General features: G+C 48.2%; 3 protein-coding genes across 4 annotated transcripts in view; 1 reads left to right on the top strand and 2 right to left on the bottom strand.

The window, feature by feature from the left end:
• The window catches only part of CCDC69 (coiled-coil domain containing 69), a 53,520-nt gene extending 48,420 nt beyond the window's left edge, over positions 1-5,100 (bottom strand). The window contains exon 1 of the mRNA XM_032626502.1: positions 5,079-5,100. Coding sequence (XP_032482393.1) covers positions 5,079-5,100 — 22 coding nt within the window. The remainder of the gene's footprint in view (positions 1-5,078) is intronic.
• A 7,866-nt stretch (positions 5,101-12,966) lies between these two features.
• On the top strand, positions 12,967-26,333 carry GM2A (GM2 ganglioside activator). The gene is made up of 4 exons (XM_032628840.1): positions 12,967-13,258; positions 18,358-18,519; positions 23,952-24,134; positions 24,473-26,333. Exons 1-4 carry the CDS (start codon positions 13,169-13,171, stop codon positions 24,626-24,628), a joined length of 591 nt encoding a protein of 196 aa, XP_032484731.1. The 5' UTR covers positions 12,967-13,168; the 3' UTR covers positions 24,629-26,333.
• Positions 18,548-27,952, bottom strand: part of SLC36A2 (solute carrier family 36 member 2) — a 99,638-nt gene continuing 90,233 nt past the window's right edge. The window contains exons 18-19 of one of the 2 annotated variants that reach the window (XR_004349411.1): positions 23,292-23,485; positions 18,548-20,749 (exon numbers count right to left, since the gene is read on the bottom strand). Coding sequence is in view for 1 of the 2 variants with exons in the window: in XM_032628820.1 (XP_032484711.1) it covers positions 23,697-23,700 (4 nt within the window). In the remaining variant the exon portion in view is untranslated. Of the gene's footprint in view, positions 20,750-21,676; positions 23,701-27,952 lie in introns of those variants that run through there. The other variant, XM_032628820.1, reaches the window with a different exon arrangement.

Genomic DNA, 27,952 nt, shown 5'->3' with positions numbered 1-27,952 from the left:
CTCACTTTGTCCCAGCTTACCCTTCCCCCTCCCCGTATCCTCAAGTCCATTCTCTAGTAGGTCTGCGTCTGTATTCTCATCTTGCCCCTAGGTTCTTCTGACCATTTTTTTTGTTTGTTTTTTAGATTCCATATATATGTGTTAGCATACGGTATTTGTTTTTCTCTTGCTGACTTACTTCACTCTGTAGGACAGACTCTAGGTCCATCCACCTCACTACAAATAACTCAATTTCGTTTCTTTTTATGGCTGAGTAATATGCCATTGTATATATGTGCCACATCTTCTTTATCCATTCATCTGTTGATGGACACTTAGGTTGCTTCCATGTCCTGACTACTGTAAATAGAGCTGCAAGGAGCATTGTGGTACATGAGTCTTTTTGAATTATGGTTTTCTCGGACGTTCTTACTTTATCCTGTGGGCAGTGGGAGCGGCACGATCAGATTGGCGTTATTCACGGTCACTCTGGGGACTCAGGTGGAGGGCAGACAGAAAGCTCTCTCCTGGAGCCGTCAAACATCTCCCGGAATGGTTCAGGAGGGAACCGGAGCGGTTCCTAAAGGCACTTCGGTCCAGAAGCCTGCAGCCCCCAGGTCCACCTCTGGCCCTGCCCCCACTGGGCTCCCAGCCTGAGATACCATGGTAATGAGGCAGGTACTGCAAAGGAGGCAGCGGAGCTTGGGTGCTGTGGGGTAGGCAGTGGGCAGTTTCCCTTCCTCTTGGCCTTGGGTTTCAACACATGTTTGTTTTTGAAAAAACGTTGCAATACCTTTTAAATCAGCGCCTTGGACAGGATCCAAGGACAGTAGCAAGGATCAGCCTCTGTGGTACTTCTTAAAGAAGTAGCTGCAGAGGGAGGGAGCCTCGGAACTTGGATTGCTGGGAGAGCCCGAGTTCAGGCAGGGCTTGGAAGATGGGCAAGGTGGAAGGAGATCAGATCTCCAGGTCACCCCATTTCCACTCTTCCTTCCTTAGGACACTTTTGCATCCAGAGCACTTGAAGATGAACAGTGTTCCGAGCTGTCCTGGAAAACCAGAACTAGTGGGTAGCGTAGCCCAGGAATGTGGGGTCCAGCTCCTTGGGGAAGAAGACCTTCCAACTGGTCCAAGATTCAGGGGTCTGGCTTGACAGGAAGTGAGGTCCCCATTGTGGGAGGTATACAAGGAGAGGCTAACATTGATAGGGCATGTTGGAGAAAGTACTGCAAGGGCCTGCTGAGATAGGGGTCCTGAGGGAATGGGTGCTCAGATTCACTGTGATTGTGACTGGAAGGGGTATTTATTGTGGTCCCCCCTTCAGAGACAGTAGTTCTTCCTCAAAGGAATCAAGATTGGCATTCAAGGGTTTTCCCTGCTGGCGCTGTGGTTGAGAGTCCGCCTGCCGATGCAGGGGACACGGGTTCGTGCCCCAGTCCGGGAAGATCCTACATGCCGCGGAGCAGCTGGGCCCGTGGGCCATGGGCGCTGAGCCTGTGCGTCCGGAGCCTGTGCTCCGCAGCGGGAGAGGCCGCAACAGGGAGAGGCCCGCGTACCGCAAAAAAAAAAAAAAAAAAGATTGGCATTCAAGAGACTTTCATTCTAGTACATGTTGATGGGAATGTAAAATGGTACAGTCGCTATGGAAAACAGTATGGACAGCTCTCAAAAAATTAAAAAATATGGTAATATGATCCAGCAGTCTCACTTCTGGGTATATAGCCAAAAGAACTGAAATCAGGACCATGAAGAGTTATCTGCACTCCCAATGTTCACTGAAACATTATTAACAAAAGCCAAGATATGGAAACACCCAAATGTCCACTGACAGATAAATGGTTGTATGCATACAACCAAAGTTTAGTTAGCCTTTAAAAAGAGAGAAATTCTGCCACTTGTGACAACATGGCTGAACCTGGAGGACATTATGCTAAGTGAAATAAACCAGGCACAGAAGGATACTGCATGATTCCACTTGTATCTCAAAGAGTCTCAGAGAAGCAGAGAAAGGTGGTTCTAGAGATCTGTGGTACAACATAGGGTCTGCAGTTAACGATACTAAAGTATTGTGCTCTGAAACACTTGTTAAGAGAGTGGTCTCATGTTTTGTGTTCTTACCACAAAAACGAAACCAAAAAACAAAGGGGCACAAGGAAACTTTCAGAAGTGATGGCCATGTCTATTACCTTGCCTGTGGTGATGGTATCAGGGGTGCATGCATATGTCCAAACTCATCCAATCATATATGTTAAATACGTACAGGTTTTTTTTATATATCATTTATACCTCAAGAAAGTTGTTTTAGAAAAGAGAGAGACTTTCATTCTGATCCTTGGCTTGCTATCGATTTGCATTTTGACCCTGGATAATTCACATACATTCACTTCTCTGGCCTCACATCTCCCCACCCCACACTTTACCCAGTGCCTGGCATGGAGTAAGCACTAGCAAAGATTTGTTTTTTGTTTGTTTTGTTTTTGTAAATTTAACAAACTCCTACAGTATATATACATATATTTTTTTTTGGCCGTACCACACAGCTTGCGGGATCTTTTTTTTTTTTTTTTTTTTTGCAGTACGCGGGCCTCTCACTCCTGTGGCCTCTCCCGCTGTGGAGCACAGGCTCCGGACACGCAGGCCTAGCGGCCATGGCCCACGGGCCCAGCCACTCCGCGGCACGTGGGACCCTCCGGGACCGGGGCACAAACCCACGTTCCCCGCATCGGCAGGCAGACTCCCAACCACTGCGCCACCAGGGAAGCCCAGCTTGCGGGATCTTAATTCCCTGACCAGGGACTGAACCCGGCCCCCAGCAGTGGAAGCGTGGAGTCCTAACCACTGGACCACCAGAACATTCCCAGCAAAGGTTCGTTGAACAAATGAATGAATGGATGAATTAGCTGGATTGGGTCCGAAGTTGGACTGGGATCAGCAGGCCTCAGAGGCTACCTGAACCTCCTGAAATTACATTAACAACTCTGCATGTATGAGCAGTTCAGTTTTTTTCTGGGTAGAGGGTCTGTAGCTTTAATCAATATTGCCATCATTTACTGAGGATTTGTTACAGCAAGCTAAGGTCTGTACATATTTTATCACATTTAATCTTCAGGAACCACGAGGGAGGTTGGAGGGGTTACCATTTCCACTGTACTAAAGTGGAACCTTGGGTTTGGGGAGTGTAAGGACTTGCTTAGGGTCATATACTGGAGTCGAACCCAGGTCCACGAGACTCCACAAAATAAGCTCTAAGCCACTGCAGTAAATTACTACAGCTTCTCAGAGGGATCTGTGACCGCAGAAGATGAAAACATTCTAGGACCCTGGAGTTCTATTTCTCTGTGGGACTGTGGGGAATGGGGAGAAAGGGGTGGAGGTGGAGGAGGAAGCCAGCCAGCCAGCCGGAGCAGGACAGCGCCCATGCCAGCAAGGGCTGCTATTTAGAGCAGCCCCAGAGCCCCCAGAAAGGATGATAAGGGGTAGGCAGGGAAGAGCAGTTGTAAGAGGAGCCCGGGGAGGGGGAGGCAGCCATCTCCTCCTCCCACCTCCTGCTGCCTCCAGCTCACCCTGCCGCCTGATGTCTAAATAAGGCTTAGAAGCACATTCTAGGCAGCTAAAAATAAACTCTGGCTCCCCCTCCTGCCCTTGGGCTTTGGCGACCTCCCCAGCCCCGTCAGGGCTCCCCTGGGCAGGACCAGCTCTCGGAGCCCGCCCTTGCCGGAGCTATAGAATCTTGTGTCGCTGAGGACCCCAGGGTTCTGGTGGGAAAGCTTCCCACCGCAAGAAGACCTGGACCAGAAATCAGGACGCCCGACTCCAACTCTCGGCTCTGCCCTAACAAAGCTGGGCAAGTCCCTTTTTTCTTTGAACCTCAGTCTCCCCACATGTCAAATGCGGGCGTTTGACGAATGATGTAAAGCGCTGGCATTTTTGAATGAATTCAGGATCCCACACTCAAAACTTCAGAGAGTGCCCACTGGGGTTCTTTAGGATACATCTGTCCTGCAGACTCATACCGTCTTTCATTAGGATCTTAATTCGCTGCCCAGTCCTTAACGATTTGAAACATTCACATAAAAATCTGGATTTCCAGCTTCTCTTGAAATATCGGGTCTGTCCACACTGGGCCAGTGTGTCAGGAAACAAGAAGCCCGAATTGGGTAGCTGTCGCCCCCTGCTGGCAGAATATACGTAACTACAGGTGGCGGCTGACGCCCTCACATTTCTGCCCAGCCTTGCAGTTGTGCGAGGCACCTGGAGCAATACGAGTGAGTACTCTGCGTGCTGGCAGATTCAGTTTTACAGCCTAGGGTCGGGACATTGGCACTGCTCTGCCCAGCAAATGCTAACATGTTATCGACAACTGCAATTTTAGTTATCTGACTCTAGCTGATTAGTGTTCAGTTAGCACAGCCTTGAGGTCAGAGGGGACAAGAAAGGGAATAAAGTTTTGGATAGAGAGGGAACTCAGTTTTAGGCGGACTCGGTTTCAACTGTCAAGGTCCCCATGAAGGAGTTTTGACCGTGGTGCTGCCCGGCTGAAATGTGTTGCCAGCGCATTGTGAGCCCGTCCCTGAGTCCAGGTCCCAAGCCCTCAGAAAGCACAAGATCCTCATACCCTCCCCCTTAACCCCACCCCTGGTGGGAGTCATCAGACAAGTAAGGTTCTTAAGTATTGCCCTCCTTCCTGATAAGTCAGTAGGATTGTCCTTGGTTGAAAAATTACTGGCAAAAACAGTCAGGGTCGGGCTTCCCTGGTGGCGCAGTGGTTGAGAGTCCGCCTGCCGATGCAGGGGACACGCGTTTGTGCCCCGGTCCGGGAATATCCCACATGCCGCAGAGCGGCTAGGCCTGTGAGCCATGGCCGCTGAGCCTGCGGGTCCGGAGCCTGTGCTCCGCAACGGGCTAAATTATCTTTAGCACCACTTTGGAGACAAGCCAAGGGGCAGGGAAGGAATCAGGAGGAAGGGTAGCAAAGGTTGAGCAGACCTGTTCAAAGAACAGGCTTCAGGACAGCCTGCTTGGATTCACCCAGCTCTCCTTGATAAACTCACTGAAGCTAGACACTTCACAGAACCAAAGGATGCTGCATATGGACTGACCTTCAGACATCATGGAATCCATCCTGCCTGTACAAGCAGTAGGGCAATGAGGTGTAGAGTGAGAACCTGCGAACAGCTGAGGCTTTGTCCTTTCTGCTGGGTTTCAGTAAACAGAGGAGAAGGGGAAAGTTCACCAGATGCCTTCCTTAGAAGGAAATAGCGACTCCATCTGTATCCCAACCCTGCAACTCAGTGGTGGAGACAGTGTCTGGTACTGACCCTTGCTACTCTGTGGTCTTCTGGGTAACAGCCTTGGCCTCATCATCAGTTTCTTAGAAACGCAAATTCTTGGGCTCTGCCCAGGACATTTTAATGAGATCCCAGGTGTTTTGCATGTGTATTACCACTAGAGAAAAGCTGCTTTAGTCCAGTAGTTCTCCAAGTTGGCTGCACCTTGGAATCCTCTGGGGGGTTACTTTAAAAAATGTTGCTGCATGTGTCCCACCATGGGCAGCAGTCTGGGCCTGGGCTCCCAGGTGATTTGTTTAAAGCTCTCCAGGTGCTACAGCCATTTAAAAGAAGGATTTAGGGACATCCCTGGTGGCGCAGTGGTTAAGAATCGCCTGCCAATGCAGGGGACACGGGTTCGAGCCCTGGTCCGGGAAGATCCCACGTGCCGCAGAGCAACTAAGCCCATGCGCCACAACAACGGAGTCTGCGCTCTAGAGCCCGCGAGCCACAACTACTGAGCCCACATGCCACAACTACTGAAGCCCACGCGCCTAGAGCCCGCGCTCCGCAAAAAGAGAAGCCACAGCAATGAGAAGCCTGCGCACCACAACGAAGAGTAGTCCCCACTTGCTGCAACTAGAGAAAGCCCGAGCGCAGCAATGAAAACCTAATGCAGCCCAAAATTTTTAAATTAAATAAATAAATAAAAATAAAGCTCTCGAGGTGATTCCAGTGTGTAACCAGCATTGAGAATCACAGCTCCAGGCAAAGGCTCTAATGAGATGAAAATCTGGGGGTATCAAGGCAATGCAAATTTGGGTGGGGCTTCCCACCCTGGGCCCTCCCTTGGCACCTTCCCCAGCCCTGCTGGGCCTGCCCAACCAGTCCAACCCCTGCTCCCCAAGGCACTGTCAGGCCTCCAGCTGCTCTCAGGTTTCAGAAGGGTGAGGTGAGAAAGGGGTTCGTGCTCTTATTAGCTTTGCAATTCTGCCCAGGGGTGTGGCCCTGAGCCAAGAGGCCAGAAACCTGGATTCTCATCCCATTTCAGCTGGGTGGCCTTCGGCAAGGTCTGTCCCTCTCTGGGCTTCAATTTCTTGATCTCTAAAATGGGCTAGTCAGAGGAGATTGAAATAACTTCTAGTGTTTCTTCCAGTTTTCTACTATGTAGACAGACTCTCAAAGTTGAAAGGGAACTTGGAGGTCATCTAGTTTAATCGGACCTTCTTACAAATGGGGAAACTGAGGCCCGGTAAGGTTAAAGGCATTGTTTAAGTCAGAAATACCATTACCTTGGCTTCCTTGGTGGTGCAGTGGTTTAGAATCCGCCTGCCAATGCAGGGGACATGGGTTCGAGCCCTGGTCCGGGAAGATCCCACATGCCGCGGAGCAACTAAGCCCGTGTGCCACAACTACTGAGCCTGTGCTCTAGAGCCCACGAGCCACAACTACTGAGCCCGTGTGCCACAATGACTGAAACCTGTGCGGCTAGAGCCCGTGCTCCACAACAAGAGAAGCCACCACAATGAGAAGCCCGTGCACCGCAATGAAGAGTAGCCCCCGTTAGCCACAACTAGAGAAAGCCCGCACACAGCAACAAAGACCCAATGCAGCCATAAATAAATAAATACATTTATATATAAAAAAAGAAATACCATTACCACTGAGAGAAAATTTTTGACTTCAATGGAAAACTCTTCATTGTCTAAAGCATACCCTTCTACATATCTACTTCTGGTTCTATGCAGACTCTGTGTCTGTCATTGAAGGTTATCTACATCTGAAATTGTAGATAACCCATAACAATAGAAAATAATCTTTGCCTATAGACATTTCATTTTTGTCCTGTGGAGGTTAAATTGACTTCCCTCCCCCACTATGGAAGAGGCCGATTTTGCCTCCATTTCTACTTTTATCTCAATATTCCTGATCCATACTTGTGTTTGTTCTTTGAACTCTCCTTTGCACTGGTTGTAACATCTCACAGTTTCCCTCATTGAAGGAGTTAAAAATAAAATCACTACTGCATGCTCATTTCATATCTGTACAAGAGTTATGATTTTACCTTGTTTTTAAAAATTACCCTTGGGCTTCCCTGGTGGTGCAGTGGTTAAGAATATGCCTGCCAGTGCAAGGGACATGGGTTTGAGCCCTGGTCCGGGAAGATCCCACATGCCGCGGAGCAACTAATCCCGTGCACCACAACTACTGAGCCGGTGCTCTAGAGCCCATGCTCCACAACAAGAGAAGCCACCGCAATGAGAAGCCCGCGCACCGCAACGAAGAGTAGCCCCCGCTCGCCGCAATTAGGGAAAGCCCGCACGCAGCAAAGAAGACCCAATGCATACAAAAATAAATAAATTAAGTAAATAATTTTTTTTAATAAATAAAAAATACCCTTTAGGGCTTCCCTGGTGGCGCAGTGGTTGAGAGTCCGCCTGCCGATGCGGGGAACGTGGGTTCGTGCCCCGGTCCGGGAGGATCCCACATGCCGCGGAGCGGCTGGGCCCGTGGGCCATGGCTGCTGGGCCTGCGCGTCCGGAGCCTGTGCTCCGCAACGGGAGAGGCCGCAGCAGTGAGAGGCCCGCGTACCGCAAAAAAAAAAAAAAAAAACCCTTTAATAACAAAAAGAGTTAAGATTTTAAAACCAGAGGTCCAGGCTGAATTGGGGATTGAAACCCACAGAGACCAGGCAGTAACAAAAGTGAGAGATGCACAGCTTGTAGGGGCTGTTGGAGGCTGCAGAATCCCATCAGTGACAACTCAGCTTCAATAGACTGTTGCCCTGTAGAAATGCAGGCCAGTGTTTCCAGATTCTCTGAGTTTTTCAGGAAAGCTGGAAGTCCATAATTTAATGAGAAATCACCTGCTTTTATTATACACTGACAACCAAGTAAAAACCAACTACACACACTACTGTCTATAAAATAGGTAAATAACAAGGTCCTACTGTATAGCACAGGGAACTATATTCAATGTCTTGTAATAATCTATAATGGAAAAGAATCTGAAAAAGAATACATACATATATATGTATATACATCTGAATCACTATATGTATATAGTTTCTGAATCAGAAACTAACACATTGTAAACCAACTATACTTCAATTAAAAAAAAAAGTAAAAATTCTAAGAAATACCACATACACAAACAAATGATATTTGAGGCTTGTGTTGCTGTCTGTGACGTCTTCACATGCATTTGAGGTGGTAAGCATTCCTCACTAAATCTGAAATTGAGCAGGACCCTGCGGGACACTCCCGGGTACAACAACCTTTCCATGTCCCCCGTTTCTTGTTTGTAGAAAAAGGGTTTTAGTCTCCTAGACCTTCCCTGAGTTCAAGCAGCTACTAATCAGGGAAGTGAGGGAGTGCAAACACAAAGGAAAAGCGCCAACAAAAAGTAGTTCAGTGACGAAACAGAGTCCTAGCTTCTCAGGGGATGTACACAACAATCTGACACATGTCTTTGAGTTGCTCTGCAAGAACTAAGGCTCCCACCCAGATGAGGATGCTGAGGACATGCTGAGAACCCAGACTGCTCGGAGCCAGGAGGCTGATGGTTGAGATTCCTGGGACACCACCCTGTGACCTCACCACCGACCAATCAGAAGAAAGTCATGCACCCTGCAGCCGGCACCCAAATGTTGCCTTTAAAAACTATTCCCTGAAAACCACTGGGAGGTTCTGGTCTTTTGAGCAGGCGCTGCCTATTCACCTTGCTTGGCCCTGCAATAAAACTTTCTCAGCTCCACACTCCAGTGTTTCGGTTTGCTTGGCCTCACTGTGTGTCAGGTGCGTGACCTTTGGGTTCAGCAACAAGGGCACTTCCCACACCAGGCTTTACGCTCACACTGGGTCTCCAACCACACACAAGCAAGGCTGGGAGGTCATCCTGAGCCGTGTTATTCCAGGGCTCAGACCCAGTTGCTCCTCCAGGAAGCCCATGATGATGAACATTAGAGTGGCAACAACTTTCAAGTTGCAACCCATCACTCCTAAAATGTGGGTTCTTCAAGGATAATGGTCTTGTTTTAGTAATTGCCACTTTTGTTTGTTTGGTTTTTTTTGGCCGCACCATGCAGCATGCGGGATCTTAGTTCCCGACCAGGGATCGAACCTGCGCCCCTTGCAGTGGAAGCGTGGAGTCTTAACCACTGGAACACCAGGGAAGTCCCGTAATTGCCACTTTTATGTATGTGTGAGTCTATTGTATGCCAGGTGCTTTATGTCAACCTTGGTCATACATTTGAATCGTCTGGGATTAAAAAAAAAAAACAAAAACCAACCTTGGGTCTCACCTCCAGAGATTTAGGTGTAGTTGGTCTGGAGTATGGCCTGGCGACTGGGAATTGTAAACGCTCTGCAGAGAAGTGCAGTGTGCAGTCCTGGCTAAGAATGATGGCCTGATGGTCTGGACCATTTAAAATTTTACAATGGCTCTTCTCCCAGATGTTTCTATTTCTCCCAGATGGTCTGAGAGTTATTAGACTCAAGAATGCTGACCACCTGCACTTTGTATTACTTTAACCTGATTTCTTGTCTTTGGGTATTAATACTCTTGGATAGTATCTTGTTTGTCTTATCAACTAAGAAAAAAAAAACAACCAATCAAACAAACCCAAAAATGAGAGTTGTGAGTTTCAGTTTTCTTTGGGGACTTACTGAGGACTGTAGCCGAGGAGACAGCCTCTCAGTCCTGAGGAACTGCTCTGAAGAGGTGGAGGGAGTTGGGGGAGAGGTCAGTATATGTGTAATTCTGGTGAAAGTGTTCATGCAGTCAAGCACACATCTCGGTAGAAGGTTGCTGCTAGTCACAAGAAACAGATATCTTAGTCAATGGTTATACTGCTTTTCTAATTACAGGAAGATGCAAGAATCAGGTTCATAAAAAGTCCTCCTGAACATATCTAACTATCTAAAGGGCTGTTATATCAGTTTTCCCAAAGCACAGTGTCTCATCCTAATCTCCTCCCTGAACCCCTTTCAGGCTGCACTGTAGGTAGAACTGGATGGTGGGCAACATTCTTTGTTTTACTCTTTACTTGAGGATTGCTTTTCTTGAATAGACCCTAGTTTTTGTGGAGGTAGGGTAGGGTTATAGGAATAGGGGCAGGGCCTTTATTTTATCTGACTTGAATCTATAAATATTTTTTGAATAGCTTGTTCTTGTTATTATTATTATTATTAATCCTTGTTTTGCAAATGAGGAAACTGAGCCCAGAGAGGTTAAGGCCCCTGCTCAGGCTCTTACAAGACAAGCCTGGGTCTGCCTGACTGGAAGCAAGCACTCTGAACAAGCTACTGTCCTGTTCTTTCTTGCATCTTCCTTATGGTCTTGGTTTCCAGTCACTGTGTCTCTGGCTTTGCACAATCTCCTCCAAAGCCCTCCAGATGGAGATGTCAGGCACTCTGATTCCCAAGGGATGTGCCCCCTCATTGAGGGGTTCTCCTAAGTGGCCAGGAGATTTGACCTTTTACTGCCCAAGACCATCAACTTCTTGTGTGAAGGAGCGTGCCTGAGGCTGAGAGAATGGAGACTTTAGGAGCTGGGAGGAAATGATGTAGGGCTGCACCCCGAAGTCCTGCAGTCCTTGCAGTCGCCCAGCCATGAGACTGAAGAAAGAACCCAGAGGGAGTCAGGGACAGAGGCATCAACTATTGGACAGGGAATCTTGCAAGTCAGAGGCAAATGTCCTGGAACGACCCCCCACTGTGTACGGATGGCAGCTGGCAGGGCACAGCTGCAATCTCCGCTACACAGGGGAGGAGGAGGCTATTAGTTACAGGGGGCATGACGTCAGAAGGGCTCCTTAGTTGCCAGGGGGACTGTTGGAGCCTCCCCCCCACCCAGCTCTTTGGGTTAGTAACCCTTGCAAGGGGGCCACTGTTTCCTGTTGATAACTGAACATACTGGAGCCGTTCTACTTCAAGGACTAGAAACATCATTAGCTGGGTGTCCAGCCGATCATGCAGGTAGTTGCTGATTAACCTTTCACCTTATACATATACACAATGGAATATTACTCAGCCATTAAAAAGAATGAAATAATGCCATTTGCAGCAACATGGATGACATGGAGATTGTCAGTCATACTGAATGAAGTTAAGTCAGACAGAGAAAGAGAAATATCAAAGGATATGCGGAATCTAAAAAGAAACGATACAAATGAACTTATTTACCAAACAGAAACAGACTCACAGACTTAGGAAATGAACTTATTGTTACCAGTGGGGAAGGGTGAACAGAAGGGATAGTTAGGGAGTTTGGAATTGACAAAATAAAGGCCCTGCCCCCATTCCTATAACCCTATCCCACCTCCACAAAAACTAGGGTCTATTCAAGAAAAGCAATCCGCAAGTAAAGAGTAAAACAAAGAATGTTGCCCACCATCCAGTTTTACCTACAGTGCAGCCTGAAAGGGGTTCAGGGAGGAGATTAGGATGAGACACTCTGTGCTCTGGGAAAACTGACAGAACAGGTCTTAGATATTTAGATATGTTCAGGAAGAATTTTTATGAACCCGATTCTTGCATCTTCCTGTAATTAGAAAAGCACTAAAACCATTGACTAAGATATCTGTTCTTTGTGACTAGCAGCAACCTTCTACCGAGATGTGTGCTTGATTGCATGCACCCTTTCATTAGTTTGACACCTCTTATACCTCTGAGGGAACAGCCTCAGGAGAAGTGAGTTCTAGTTTTGCTTCTGCTATGTGACATTGGACAAGTCCTCTCACTCAGGGGGCCTCAAAATGGACTTGTGTATAATGAAGAGGTTGTGCTAGATGAGAGAGGGAAGGGATTATCAGAATGGGAGGAAGGTGTGCAATTAGAAAAGCATATTAAAAGATCAGGTAAAGTCTAGAGCTTAGTTAATACATCAATGCTGGTTCCTAGTTTTTATAAAAAATACCCTTATATCTTAATGTTAACAATGAGGAAACTAGGAGAGAGTTTTGCACTATTTTTGCAACTTTTCTGTAATCTAAAATTAATTCCAAAATTAAAAATTTCTTTTAAAAGATGATTAGGTTGTTTTAAATTCTATTAATGCGTTCATTTACTCAACAAAGATTGCCTATTATGTGTCACATTACTAGTGACCAGAAGTCATGGTTCCACCCCTTGTGGGGTTTACAATCTAGTGGTAATTTGGCAGGAATAGGGTCCCTATTGCTTTAAAAAAAAATTAAACCTCAACTACGAAGTGTAGTAGCTTAGGGAAATCTTGGCTGATGAGGTATATATAAGCAGAATCCTTGCTCTATCACTTCTTAGCTGTGTGACCTTGGCAAAGCTAACCTGCCTTATCATGTATGTTTCCTCAGTGGTAAAGTGGGACCAAAAAATGGATTCCCTCGTTGTGCTTAACAGCGCTTGGCATGCATTAAAGCACTTACTAAAAATTATCGTTATCATTATAATAATTATTTAAAAGACACAGTGATTTGTAACACAGCTAAGGGGAAGCGTAGTATCGACAGGGAGCATGATATTTTTGTCAAGAAGGACTTGGGCGAACGAAAACATGACGGCCCTTCCAGCAGTGACGGTTCACAGCGTGAGATCAGAAACAACAGCCCCGCCCCTCCCTCGCGCTCCGGCCCCGCCCCGCCCCGTACTCGCCCACCCCTTTCCTCCTCAGGCTCTGCCTTCGCCACTGAAGGCGGGGCCTGTCGCCCACGGGCGAAGTGCGGGGCTAAAGGAGGAACCTTTGGGGGGCGGATCCGGGAGAGCTCTGTCCAATCCCCGGCCCCGAAATCTCAGATCCGGAGGGGGCGGGACGCACGGGGAAGTGGCCGCACTCAGCTTTGCATAGCAATGCACAGCTTTGCATAACCAATACAGGCAGGCATTTAAAGGCGTCGTCGCTTCCACGAACCTTGTAGTTAACCCGGTGAGGACTCACCCTTTGCGATGAGCTCTCTGATGCAGGCCCCTCTCCTCATCTCCCTGGGCTTGCTTCTCGCCGGCCCAGCGGCAGCTGCACGCGTCTTCTCGAACCGGGTGAGCATCCTATCCTTTAGGAGGCTGCTTCCAGCATCCCAGCCCAGCTCGGGATGTGCGGGCTGGGGTGGGATATGGGGGTGGCCTCTCCGGTCTCTAGAATTACTTCTTTGCAGCAGAGCCTCCCAAAGTCACTAACTGTGGGACTCTGAGTGGGTCCTTTGCTCTCTGCGGGTTTCAGTTTCCCCATCTGTACAGAGGGGTGGGCTGTAAGGCTTTGCTCTGCTCCAGACTGTTTTGGAAGGGTTAATCTCAGTCCCGTCTGTACTCCTGTCCTCTTTCCAAACGTCTGAGTGAAATTTTACGGAACTGCAAGACCAAGGCTCTAATCCCAGGCCCAGAGACGCACCCCCGTTTACGTGCCCTCTCTTTTCCGCCATGAAAATGCCTGGAACCTTTCCCCTCCCCTCTGTACTGCTCTGAGGCGCTGCTCCTCCTCGTGGGTGGGTGGGTTTGAGAGGCTTTTCAGGCCAGAAGGTCCATACTTGCTCCTCTGGCGACAAAGGTGCAGCCCTGCTCCTGGGTGCGAGGCATGCAGAGGCAACAGCCTACAAGCTTCTTCCTTATCTTCTCAGACACCCTGTGCTCCAGACCCTGGGGAAGGGGAAGTTCTGTCATTCTGAGAAGTAGAGAAGCCTAGTTCCATGGCCTCTTTGCTGCATACCTGGGGGCCAGACACTTGGTATCTCTGGCAGCAGTCAAAGAGAGAGGCCCAGCCTAGGTCCCCTCCTGCCAACCTCCTTGGAAATATTTGTCAGAGCCAGGAACAGGGCGGTGTGAGGGAAAGTGGGATAGTACTAGGAGGCTTGGCTTCTGATTCCTCCCCTGTCTCTAATCCATGGGAGTGGCATTTGGGTTCCTTAAGCCTTGGTCTCCTTATCTGTACAATGGGCTGGATAGTGCCAACCTGCCTTTCTTTGATGGTTGTGGGTGAAGGGAAATGCTTCCGTGGATAGAAAAGCTCTTATATCTTTAACTCATAAAGTGATAGAAGCCAGTGGGCTCGGCCTCACCCTGCCCCAGGGGCAAGGAGTCTATTTTGCCTATTGAATGGAGGAGCAAAGAACTCTTGGCCTTATTGGCCTGGAGGGTTCACAGTTAGTCCCTGAGTGTAGGTTGAGAACGTTTCTCTTGGCTCCATCTGACCACTATGAGGTGGTGTGGCTAAGTCTGGAACCAGTCCGACATCCCCGCTCTCCTACACGTCTTGGCTGTGGATGCCGTCCCAGACCAGAGGGTCTTACGTTGGCAGTTTTAGACAGGCCATGAGACATCAGGGAGTTCACCCACCTTACCCAGCCCCATAGAGGATAGGGGACTCATCTGAGATTACACAGCAAGGGGCACTTTCCATTCTCATCTGCTATCACCGGGTCTTCTCTGGGCTCATGTGATTCGGAACCCTTACGCTAAAACCCTGGGCCACATGAAGGCTGTGGGGTGATAGTGAGTGTTTGAGCATCAGGAAACCGGGAGTTCCAGTTCCTCCAAAAGCATTAACCCAGTCTCATGCCCCTGGGCTGTGGTGATCCTTAGATAAAAGGGGAGAATGTCTAGCCCCAGGCTGGGTGCAAAATAGGTACTTAATAGACTCTCTGATAACTGTCTAATGTCATTTATTATGCACATACTATGTGCTATGTGTTGAGCCAGGTGCTTTGCTCATTATTTCCCTAATGAACATTTTTAGGGGAGTAATTTTAGACTTACAGAAAAGTTGCAAAGACAGTACAGAGTTCCCACACACTCCTCACTCAGTTTCCCCTAATGTTAACATTTTGTATTACCATGGTACATTTGTCAAGACTGAGAAACCAGCTTAGGTACATTACCACTAGCTAAACTCTAGACTTTGTTTGAATTCTACCAGTTTTCCCGTTAACATCCTCTTTCTGTTCCAGGATCCAGTCTCGGGCACCACATTGCATGTGTTGTCCTGTCTCCCCAGTCTCCTCTGGTCTGTGACAGTTTCTCAGACTTGTGTTTTCATGGCCGTGACAATGTTGAGGAGTTGTGACCTGTACTTTCTGTATACAAACTTCTCACTCTTACAGTAGCCCTGTGAGAAGATATAGTTATGCCCATTTAATATATGAGGAAATTGAGCCTCAAGAGGGGTCAACTGACGCATGTTCTCAGCTAGTGAGAGTGGCTGAGGTATGGTTTTAATCCAGGTCTGTGATTTGGACGCATATTTCTGCCTCCACAGCTGTGCCTTTGCCCTCTGCCATACGTTGCATTTTCCCACATGTTAGCCTAGGCTGGGATGACAAATATTTGGTGGCAGGCCTGCCCTTAGTCGGCAGTGCTAACACATCATGCCTCCTTTTCCGGATGAGCCTGGACTCAGCTGCAGAATTAACTGCGACAGAAGCCTCTAGTCAGCCATCGAGGAACCACCTTGTCAAGTCTCCCCAGAGCCTGAGGGCAGGAGGAGCGGGGTACTCTGGATACTTCCTCCAGCCTGGAATCAATCCTCGCTGTGAATCAGGCTGCCTTGGAATTTGTGAAAGCAGCTCTAGAAAATGGCTAGTCCTCCTACCCACCCTCCAGCCCAACTCTTAATCCCAGGCATGCTTTCATTTGATAGTGGCCTTCTAATTGATCTCCCGTGTTCTAAACTTAACCCTCTGCAGTCCATTCTCAACCGTAAACCAGAGCGTGGCCCTCTCCTGCAATGGCGTTCCATTGCACATATAGGAAATCCAGCCTCCTGAGGATGACCTATGAGGTCTGGCAGGAATTAAATGACCCTGCCACCCCTCTAAGCTTACTTGGGTGCCTCATCCACTACTTCTAGCCCACTGGCCTTGCAGGGCCCAGAGCAGCTGAGCATCTTCCCGGTGCGGGGCCTTTGCCCATGTTCCCTCTGCCTGAGCATTCTTTCAGTACTTGCGTGGCTGACTCCTCATCCTGCAGGATTATAACTTCCTCATCGCCCTATTTAAGTGAGTCTTGTTACTCTCAACACGACCCTCTGTTTGTTTCTTTTATGGCACCCAGAGATCATAGTGGGTAATAGTTATTTACATTGGACTGTAAGCTCCTCACCGAAGGGCAGGCACATTTCTAATTGTTTACCTCTATGAACAGCCCTTGGCCCCAGGCCTGTGATCACTGTTTCATAAATATCTGCGGAATGAATGTTGAAGGAAACATTTGTTGGTACCTACCCTGTCTAAGGGGCTGTGGGGAATGCAGGGATGAATCAGGCCTTTCTTAGTCATGGCCCAATGCTTCATTCCAAGGGACAGAAGCCCATTTCAAGAAGCTCAAGTAAAGGGAAGTTTATTCCAGGTATACTAGGAATCTCGTGGAACTAATGGCAGGAAGTAGCGGCTGGGATGTCTAATGGCTGTCATTTAGGGAGCTGGCTCATGCTTTGTGCCTGGCATTGTGTCATGAGCTTTATGTACATGCTCTCACCCTCGCACCAGGTCTGGGAGGGAAGTAGAAATGACTGCACTTAAAAGATGTGGAAGTTGCAGCTCCAAAGGGGAAGTTGGCCTGTAGAGTCACATGATATGGGGGTCGAGCTATGATTTCAAGCCATGTCTGCCAACTAAAGCCTTGATTTACCTATATCTTAGTCTAAAACCATGCCCCTGGCTGTCCCCCCTCACTGCCTATTTAGATAGGGGGCCAGAGGCAGGGGGCGACTCTGTTCTCTTTTCCACAGACCAGCAGAGCCCTTAGTTCTTGTCCCTTTGGCTTGGTCATGAGTCTAGGTGTTCTGGCTCTGACTTAAAGCTTATGACCCCATGACAGCTCAAAGCCCAAAGTCCTCTGAATGATTTTGCCTCTGTCTCACTTCCCAAATTGGAGGCAGAGAGAATCTGTCCGCCTGGCCTGGGTTAAGTATTCTCTTTTGGCCCATCTACCTGTGGCTGTGTTGATGACGGGGGTCAACTTGGGGACATGGTACTAGCAGGTTTTCCTTCTAAGATGGGATGTGCGTGGTGGGAATGCTGAAGGTCTCTCGCAGGTGGCCTTCAGGGGGCTGGGAAAGGTGTGAGTGGGTGGGCAGAGTCTGCATGGTATAGGAAGTGTTAAAGATCATAGACAGGGTTCTGTGGGAGTGGGGAGTCAGTGGTCATGTGTAGTTGGACGCGATGGTGGAATCAGGAATCAGGAGACCTCTTGGGGGATGTTGAGGAAGAGGAGGAGATATGGCTCAGCAGAGGGGAGGGGAAGGACGTGGGGTGTGGGACAGGGCAGGGCATGCGCAATGGGAGTTAAGAAAGCACTGGTTAGGGCTTCCCTGGTGGCGCAGTGGTTGAGAGTCCACCTGCTGATGCAGGGGACACGGGTTCGTGCCCCGGTCTGGGAAGACCCCACATGCCGCGGAGCGGCTGGGCCCGTGAGCCATGGCCGCTGAGCCTGCGCGTCCGGAGCCTGTGCTCCGCAACGGGAGAGGCCACAACAGTGAGAGGCCCGCATACCGCAAAAAAAAAAAAAAAAAAAAAAAAAGCGAGCACTGGTTAGGATTGTGCAAGTTTGTTCACTAGGGATTGCTCATCAACAGATGGCCCACTGGGGATCTTTTCAGGTGTGTCCTAGTCCCTCCCTGGGCTAATTGTGCCTCCTTGAGGGTAGGGTGTTAGATGTTGTTATGTTTCCCACCGTGTTTTGTGTTCCCTATCGTTCCTGGCCCTGGATTGGGCCTGGGCTGTGACGTGAATAAGGTTCTGGGCGTGGGCTGCAAAGCCGAATCCTCCAAAAGCCTCCCTCTAAGGAGATGCCAAGACTAGTTGGAGAGGAGTGGAGAGCAGGGAGGTGAGAGATCAGAGAAGGTATCTACCAAAGGTGGATATGGTTAGTCTCCTATTTTGAAGTCCAAGGTCTGTGATTCTGTGCTCTATAGTTCACGGCACACTTTTGGGAGATTGTCTTTTAGTCTAGTCCTGCCTATGAAATGGGTAGGACCGATGTTATTCCAGGTTTACAGATGTGGAGTTGAAGATGAAGCTCATAGAGGGCAGGTACCTCGCCGATGGGCACACTGTCAGTAAGCTGCTCTGTTAATCCTTCTAACCTGTGACTGTTCCTTTTGTCAACTTTTCTTTTCTCTTCTTTTCTTGCTGCCTTATTGTCCTTAGCTCTCCCAGCTCAGTAGCTTTTCCTGGGATAACTGCGATGAAGGGAAGGACCCTGTGGTGATCAACAGCCTGACTGTGGAACCTGACCCCATTGTCATTCCTGGGAACATGACCGTCGGTGCTGAGGTCAGGACCACTGCGTACCTCAAAGATCCTCTGAAGGTGAGCCCAGGGGTGGGCAGGTTCAGGGAGGTGCTGGAGGGAAGGTGCTATGGGCCAGAGGGAGGGCCCTGAGGCATGTATGCTCAGGGAACTGAATCATTTTGGAATCCTGGAATCCCAGAGCAGCAAAAGAAGCATGGATTTGTTAAATGTCCTTTCATAAGTTTATTTGCCTTTTGTGTTTTTGTTTAGGAATAACCAGTTCATTCATGCCTGTTGCCTGCTTTGGGGGTGGGTATTTGCATGTTTTCATACAGAACAATAGAAACTTTCTGTGTATCCATTGCAACTCCATATATTGTAGTCCTTTCCTCACTGGTTTGCATCGCTACCTTTATACCATATATATTTTTTTTAATATTTATTTGGCTGCATCAGGTCTTAGTTGCGGCATGCAGGCTCATCATTGCAGGGCGCGGGGCTTCTCTCTAGTTGTGGCACGCGGGCTCCAGAGCATGTGGGCTTAGTAGTTGTGACATATACTGTATTCTTGTATGCCTTCAGCCTGTCCTGGTGCAGATCTCTTCTGGTACCAGTTTCCTTTTGACTCTTTAAAAGGATTTCTGATTTGGAATCTGTGTACCTGAAACTACCCTTTGACTTGGTTAATCACAGCCCCTACCTCATACATTTCTCTGAGCGATTACTGAGTTAATAACATGGATAGTTCCTTGCACAGGGCCTGGCACACAAGACCAGCTCGGTACATGTTAGCCCTTGTTAATATTTCCGTTAGTATCAATCTCTTCCTGTGGCTTCTTTGACCCAGACAGAGTCCTGTACGTGCAAGCAGCTCTCAGGCTTTGCTTTGCCCAGCACCTCTTCCCAAGTCTTCTCCAGGCTAGGTCACTGCATTTTCTTTAGCTGTTCTTCAAGTGATTTTCTACCAGGGTCACATTTCTACACTACCTCCACTGAGTCTGGAGCAAAGCGCTCTTTAGCGAGCTGGCCATCATGCTTGCTCTTCTGCCACTGCCATGCAAACTGCAGACGTTTCCAAGAACACTGATGCAGTACAACTGACTTGGAAGGAAAAAGCTGGTGAACTCCTTTTTCTTCCCCCAGCCTTTTTCTGGCTTCTTTGTAGGCCATTAAGATGGGTTCCCCCCCACCCATTTTCTATTATAGATCTTCCTCAACTTACGTCCCAGTGAACCTAGCATAAGTTGAAAAATCTCGTTAAGTCGAAAATGCATTTAATACACCTAACCTACGAAACATCGCGGCTTAGCCTCGCCTACCTTAACCACACTCAGAACATGTACATTAGCCTACAGTTGGGCAAAATCATTTAACACAAAGCCTATTTTATGATAAGGTGTTGAATATTGAATACTGTACTGAAAGTGAAAACCAGAATGGTTGTCTGGGTACAGAATGGTTTAAGTTGTTTACCCTCGTGATCGCATGGTTGATTGGAAGCTGTGGCTTCCTGTCACTGCCCAGCATCACCAGAGAGAATGGTACTACATATTGCTAGCCCTGAAAAAGATCACAATTCATAACAGGAAGTACAGTTTCTACTGAATGTGTATTGTTTCTGTACCATCGTAAAGTTGAAAAATTGTAAGTTGAACCATCATCAGTCTGTACTTTATTACCTGTCACAGATTTGGGCCATTGAGCTTTTTAAAATTGGACTCAGATTCCCACTGCCCCTTCGCTTCCTCCTACATTTCTCTTATGTATATAGTTTTGATTTGGTTCCTTTATCTTTTTAGGGTATGTGCATACTAGCTATTAAATGAAAGCCTCTCACCACTTGGGTAGGAGAAAAGATGATGAGTCTCCTTTTACAGATAAGGGACACTGAAGCTCAGAGAAGGATGCAACTTGCCCCAGGTCAGCATTCAAGGCTGGTGTCCTTATCTGTCTAATGTTTCCTATTCCTGAGCTCTTTCTGGCAGGGAGGTGGAATTAGTGCTTGGAGTTTTAGCAGGGGAGTATGCCAGGACTTACCCCGTGACAGCAAAGAACCCCGCCCCTCAGGAGAGCTGCTAGGATGCAAGCACTGTATGAGCCTGAAGGGCTCTTAAGGTTAATGGCTTCTCTCCTTGTTACTGGGGCCCAGAGAGGAGTGACTGGTCCAGGCTACGCACCTGTTAGTGGCAGGAGAGAAGCCTCCTCCTCTTCTGACCTTGCTGAAGTGAAATCTCTTCAATCAAAAGTCCCATTTGGGGCTTCCCTGGTGGCACAGTGGTTAAGAATCTGCGTGCCTGGAGCCCAAACTCTGCAACAAGAGAAGCCACTGCAGTGAGAAGCCCGGGCACTGCAACGAAGAGTAGCCCCCGCTCGCCACAACTAGAGAAAGCCCACGTGCAGCAATGAAGACTCAACACAGCCAAAAATAAATCAATTAAATCAATTAAACAAAAAATTAAGAGGAAAAAAAAGTCCCATTTGGAACCTGGATGGACTTGATGCCAGCTACAATTTTTAGAAGTTGGACGCGCCAGATTCTGTGAGCCATGGGCAAGGTTAGAGTCTGTACAGGAACGCCTTTTTCTTTTGATGTGCTCCACAGGATTTGGCATAATTTACAACTCCCTTCTTTGAGCTCTCAAGTTCCAGTCTCTGAGACCTTGGTTTCCCCATCCTCAGGAATCGTAAATTGCTACCACATTTGGCACGTACACTTATTTCAGGCTTTTAGACACATAGCTTTCAGCCCTGATGGTTTACCTTTTTTTTTCCCTCTAAAGTCCTGTACCTGCAATGCCCCTGCCTGAGCCCTGTGATTGAGATATAACTGCCCCTTCCCTGATCTCATCAAAATGTCTCCCCTTCAAGTCAGTTGCTAACAGTGGGTCTTTTTTTTTTGGCTGCATTGGGTCTTTGTTGCTGTGTGTGGGCTTTCTCTAGTTGCAGCGAGCGGGGGCTACTCTTCGTTGCGGTGCATGTGCTTCTTATTGCAGTGGCTTCTCTTGTTGTGGAGCACAGGCTCTAGGAACGTGGGCTTCAATAGTTGTGGCATACAGGCTCATTAGTTGTGGCTCGTGGGCTCTACAGCACAGGCTCAGTAGTTGTGGCGCACAGGCTTAGTTGCCCCACAGCATATGGGATCTTCCTGGACCAGGGCTCGAACCTGTGTCCCCTGCACTGGCAGGTGGATTCTTAACCACTACACCACCAAGGAAGCCCCTATCAGTGGGTCTTTATCTAGAGCCTTGTGTGCCTAGCCCTGAGCTAGAGGCCAAGAGAAAAGTCATTGTTTTCAACTTGCAAGAAACTTGGACTCTTAGGATGTCAGAACTGGTAGGTCGCTTCAAGATCATGAGATCCAAATACTCCATGGCCAAGATGGTCAAGATGGAGGAGCAGAGGCCTGAGGGGGGGAAGGGACTTGCCCAAGCACCCTGGTGGGTACAGGGATCATGATTCCATTACCCGTCAGTGCCTCTGTCTTGTGGAACCAGGTCCCATGACACAGGGGTTTATTTAGGTTGAGCTGTGGAGGTGCTAAGGTAGTCCTGGAGTAGAGGGATTGATGGTCCTTTATTACTCAGCTTTGCTTGAATTTTTTTTTTTTTTTTTTTGCCCACGCCACACGTCTTGTGGGATCTTAGTTCCCCAACCAGGGATTGAACTCAGGCCTATGGCAGTGAAAGCACCAAGTCCTAACCACTGGACCGCCCAGGGAACTCCCCCTGCTTGCTCTTCTGAGCCATATGAACAAGTAGACTGAGAACAAGGACTGGAAAATCAGCCATGGTTTTAATCCCCAAATGGCAGGCATGGCTGTTGCCTTAAGTTCGGGGTGCCCTCGCTGAGTACCTCCTGTGCTGTGCTTGTCCTGGCTGGGGGAGGCCTGGCTCCTGGTGGATGCAGCCCCACAGGCTTCCAGTGTGGTGGGAGGAGCCCAGGCAGGACTTGGTCCCCGCTGGTCCCCTCAGCTGGGTGTTCTTTCTTGTTCAGGGCAGAACTGGCTCAACCATTTTCATTGGGGTGTTAGCAAAACAAGGAGGGGTATGGAGGGGAGAAGTCCAGCAGGAAGTAATTTTTGGATTTCAGGCACTATGCTAAGTGTTTGACAGGCTTTGTCTCACTCAGTGGGACCTTGTGAGAGAGGCAGACACTCTTAAAATGTCCCATTTTGGAGATAAGGGAATGGAGACAGAAGAAATTCCCCAAGGGCACAAGAGTAGGAAGTGGCCAAAGTAGCATTCTACTCCAGGCCCTCAGCTCTTTCTAGGCAAAGGGGTTGAAGCAGGTTTGGCAGGAGAGGAGACAGGAGGGCTGGGAGGGGACCGTGCATGACTTGGGGTGGGGAATAACATGTGGGTCAGCAGAGTGGGATGAGGCAAATTTGAGTTTGTCCACTCAGGATACAGGCTGCGCGGACTTATCCCTTCCTCCTGGACCTGGATCCTGACACCTGGGGCAGTTGGAGGACTGAGTCCACAGCCTGGGGAGCCAGCCTGAGCCCAGCATGCTCAAGGGGAATAGTGCCCATCCAGGATTTGTCTCTTAGAAACAAAAGCCCTGAATCAAGTGAGCTTGGGGGCTGGGATTCATAGAATGCTGTGATGTTACAACTGAGAGTGGTTTCCTGCCATTACACCCACAGAGAATCAGACTTCCTCCTGCCCTTTCCCGACACTTTTCCCTGACACCTTTGGGGGGATACGATCATGGTCCCTAAGGCACCACTCATTTGGCTCTTAGGCAGCTAACACATAGTGAATGCTTAGCCCGTGCCATGCACAACTTGTCAGCCCCCACCTCCAGAACAGGAGCAGAATCTTGGCAGCACAGAGGTGTGAAGTACTCACAGGTCTCCCCATCCAGCTTCTCTCTGGGTGCAGGAGTCCTTTAGTAGCTTCCGCAACAGGGTCCAGGCAGCCCATCTCTTCTTGAGGTAGTTCCATCTGTTGTAACTTTGCTATGATTGTTAAGATCTTCCTAATAGCAATCCCAGAATGATCCCTCTGTAAATTCCTATTGTTTTCAGTTCTGTCTTCTATGGCTGTACAGAGAAAATAGGATCCAAGAATAGCAGATGGGTTTCATCTTGGTAACCAACTCCAATCAGTTGGTGGTAGCTGCCTGAAGTCCTCTGAAGGAAAAGGTTCTGAAGCCAAGATTGGGCTGAGAAGGAAAGTCTAGAAGCAGTGCCACAGTTAGCCAATTAGCAGTGAGATGACAAGTGCATTTCAACTTCAACCAATGGGTAGTGACTACCTAAAGAATTATAAGACTGTGGTTCAGTGCAGGGGGAAAAATGTTACATTTGATTATTAATGTCAGCCACGGGCACAGGAAAGGATAGTGTTGGAGCACGTGCCACAATACTGTCATTTCTCGATCAGAATATCGCCCAGAGCCCATCCAATTAAAAACTCTTGTTAAAATAAAAGGCTGACCTTTTAAAGAGGCAGAGGAACTGGTATGTTTGCCTTGGAATTTTACACTTTCTCCAACTCTCTCACCAGGTGGTACTAACTCTGGAGAAGGAAGTGGCTGGCTTTTGGGTCAAAGTCCCATGTGTGGAGCAACTTGGCAGCTGCACCTACGAGAACTTCTGTAATGTGCTTGAAGTGTTAACTCCCGATGAGAATCCCTGCCCAGAACCCCTGCACACCTATGGGCTTCCCTGTCACTGTCCCTTCAAACGAGTAAGTATAGGGAGGGGAGAGCATTCCCACCGTGACTAGAGTAGAGACATGGGGTTTGGAGACATTCTCTTGCAGACCTGGATGTCTGTGGGTGTAAATTGATATGATCTATCCTGAATCACTTATCTTTTGGGGGCCTCGTTTTATCCAACTGTGAATGGGAGACCTGAAGCTCGATCTGACCTCTGGTGTCCTTTTGCTGTCACATTCTATGCTCTACCTGGCTCTTAGGAGAGTGGGAGGAGGGGCGGTTTGCAGCTGCAATCCTAGAGGTCACTCCAGGAGAAAGTCCCATCTGTAGGCTCTCACTGACCTGTGGTCCACTGCCTTTCCCACAGGGTACCTACTCACTTCCCAAGTCTGACTTCTTCCTGCCTGACCTGGAGCTGCCCAGCTGGCTCAGCAGTGGGAACTACCGCTCGAAGATCATCCTAAGCATCAACGGGGAGCATCTGGGCTGTGTCAAAATCTCCGCCTCCCTAAAGGGCAAATAAGGTGGCACCTGCCACAGCAGAATGAAGGGGATGTAGGAAGGCATCCTCTTCTTCTGTCTTACGTTGGCCAAGGCCAGATTCTACTCTCTGTCCTTTCTCAAGCCCCTTTCTACAATGATGACACTCCCCCGCTGAAAGTCATTTTATGCCACCTACAAAATTTTTAGGTGTGGGCCAGCAGCCCTAACCTAAAGGAGAATGAGCCTCGTGGTTTTTTTTATTTGTTTTGTGGTACACAGGCCTCTCACTGCTGTGGCCTCTCCCGTTGCAGAGCACAGGCTCTGGACGCGCAGGCTCAGCGGCCATGGCTCACGGGCCCAGCTGCTCTGCCTGTGGGATCTTCCCGGACCGGGGCACGAACCCGTATCCCCTGCATTGGCAGGTGGACTCTCAACCATTGCACCACCAGGAAAGCCCCGAGCCTGGTGGTTTTTGACAGCCCAGGACATCTACTGGGCTGGCCACTGCATTTTCCTCCTCACCCCCATGGCTTTCTCTCTAAGAGCTCAACTCATTTTCTAAATGGTCAAGGAAGGGGGCTAACACGTTTTGTGACCCCACGTTCAGGCTGACCCAATCTTGGTCTCCTGAAGTACCTTTATGATTTTTCTCATTGATTTTTTGTGTGCATCGCTGACCTAAAAGCAGAGTGAGAGTACTAACAGTTTTCATTTTACTCCCACCCCGCTCTTACAACGAAGGGTCTGAAGGAGTCGATCTCAGTCTGTTCCTCCATTAACGTCTATGATTTAGTATTCTTTTTAGACTTGCCCAGTTAACAGTGGGGCACAGTGTATCCTGGAGAGGCAGGGCATGTGATGGGAGAGATATCTGAGAATGCTCTGTGTTTAAGATAGTCTGCGAACTCAGGTACCTGCAGGGCAAAGCGCAAGACATCAGTACGTGATGAGACCACGAGGAACGTGTTGTTCGCTGGCACATCTTCCATTTTTTCCTTTGTATAACATAACTGATCTGAGGCAGCTGCTGCCCAGTCTCGAGCTGGGGGTATAATCAGGGATGTGGGGAGTGGGGTGAGTTGGGAAGGGCACATCTGGTCCGTAGGGACAGCTGCTATCTAGCTATAGCTAGTGAGTACCACAGGAGAGTATGGGCCCAGCATTGCCAAATATTCTCAATTTCTTTTTCACTCGAGAAGCCAGAAATCCAGACTTTTATATGAAATCAATTTTTAAATATTGGCAACGAATTATTTTTTTAAATACTGAGCAGGCAGAAGGGGCCAAACAGACTTGTCACTGGGGAAATTTGGTTGGCTCATGGGTGGCCAGTTCGTGGCCTTGGATATAAGAACATGCATGCCTTGTCCTTTTAACCTTGAGACAACTCCTCCACCACTGTGTCTCCCTCCATCGGGTCAAAGCCATAGTGCCTGACCCTAGATGCTCCTCCAGTGCTGGGGGAGTGGAGGCGGCCTCAGAGCTGTGAGCTCAGGGATCACGAGGCTGCCTGCCCTGGCCTTGGAGCACTGTCAGGGTGAGTGGGGCAGAGGCTGAACAGGCGGACCCGCCAGCAGCCACTCTGTGGAGCAGGGATCCAGCGAAGAGAGGTGGACTCATGTCACGTGCCTGGCTTTGTTCACTGTCCTGTCCTCTCATGACAACTTAATTACTCATGACCAGCCCCGGGTTCTGGGCTCACATGAAGGCTAGAATTGTAATAAATCTTTTTAACTTGAGGTGAATTCCTCCTTCGTTGTGGCTGCATATTTTCTCATTGATCACATCTCAGGATTTCTTTTTTTTTTTTAAAACATCTCTATTGGAGTATAATTGCTTTACAATGGTGTGTTAGTTTCTGCTTTATAACAAAGTGAATCAATTATACATATGTTCCCATATCTCTTCCCTCTTGCATCTCCCTCCCTCCCACCCTCCCTATCCCACCCCTCTAGGTGGTCACAAAGCACGGAGCTGATCTCCCTGTGCTGTGCAGCTGCTTCCCACTAGCTACCTATTTTACATTTGGTAGAGTATATACGTCCATGCCACTCTCTCACTTCGTCCCAGCTTCCCCTTTCCCCTCCCTGTGTCCTCAAGTCCATTCTCTACGCCTGCGTCTTTATTCCTGTCCTGCCCCTAGGTTCTTCAGAACCTTTTTTTGTTTTTTAGATTCCATATATATGTGTTAGCATACGGTATTTGTCTTTCTCTTTCTGACTTACTTCACTCTGTATGACAGACTCTAGGTCCATCCACCTCACTACAAATAACTCAATTTCGTTCCTTTTTATGGCTGAGTAATATTCCATTGTATATATGTGCCACATCTTTATCCATTCATCTGTTGATGGACACTTAGGTTGCTTCCATGTCCTGGCGATTGTAAATAGAGCTGCAATGAACATTGTGGTACATGTCTGTTTTTGAATTATGGTTTTCTCAGGGTATATGCCCAGTAGTGGGATTGCTGTGTTGTATGGTAGTTCTATTTTTAGTTTTTAAAGGAACTTCCTTACTGTTCTCCATAGTGGCTGTGTCAATTTACATTCTCACCAACAGTGCAAGAGGGTTCCCTTTCCTCCACACCCTCTCCAGCATTTATTGTTTGTAGATTTTTTGATGATGCCCATTCTGACTGGAGTGACATCTCGGGATTTCCGGAGCTTGTTTTCTGGGCTGTTTCTGCCAGAAGAGTTTGTGGCAGTGGGACAGGTGAGCTGAGGCGATGCCAGGGACTGACTCTTCTGTTTCTGTCTCCTGTGCTTGTTATCTCAGCTTCATTCTGTCTCATCACCATCCAGCTTCCTTGGTTGTTTTTTTGCCTTCCCATCACACTGTGACCTCTCCAGCCCTTTTTTTCCCCCTCCTGAATCTTTGAGTTGAGCATTATTCTCCCAGTTGCATCCTTGCACGGAAGGAAGCTCGATAGTTCGGTTAGTCTTTGTGTGCCATGCCATGCTCTCGGCTCAGATGCTCCTCCAAGTCTTGGTGGGGGGCAGTGAGAGGTTGTGTGGGGAGATGGTGAGAATCTCAAATCACAGGGAAAAGTGAACTTTTTAATAAATGGTGCTGAGCCAAAAGGAAAGCCATTTGGAGAAAGTTGAAATTAGATCTATACTTAATGCCATATGCAAGAATAAACTCCAAGTGAATCCAGGGTCTAAGTGTTAAAAATGAAACCATACAAATACTAAAAGGAAACATGGGTGAAACATCCAGAGGCAATAAAGACTGATACATTTGACTACATATGAAAAAAAAATTGCTTGGCAAGAAACACCAGTCAAAAGACTGGAAGAAAATATTTACAGCACATATCATAGATAAAAGGTTAATAACATTCCTACCATAAAGAATTGTC

This window comes from Phocoena sinus, chromosome 3 (assembly GCF_008692025.1).
Source record: "Phocoena sinus isolate mPhoSin1 chromosome 3, mPhoSin1.pri, whole genome shotgun sequence".
Lineage (NCBI taxonomy): Eukaryota > Metazoa > Chordata > Mammalia > Artiodactyla > Phocoenidae > Phocoena > Phocoena sinus.
Note: the sequence above shows the minus strand (reverse complement) of the source record. Positions and strands in the feature narration are given on the sequence as shown.

Excerpts from the sequence above, each read along its gene's own strand:
- GM2A (XM_032628840.1), top strand. The coding sequence starts at position 13,169 with ATGAGCTCTCTGATGCAGGCCCCTCTCCTCATCTCCCTGGGCTTGCTT. Across the intron at positions 13,259-18,357 it reads CACGCGTCTTCTCGAACCGG|CTCTCCCAGCTCAGTAGCTT; the intron begins GTGAGCATCCTA and ends TATTGTCCTTAG. Across the intron at positions 24,135-24,472 it reads GTCACTGTCCCTTCAAACGA|GGTACCTACTCACTTCCCAA; the intron begins GTAAGTATAGGG and ends CCTTTCCCACAG.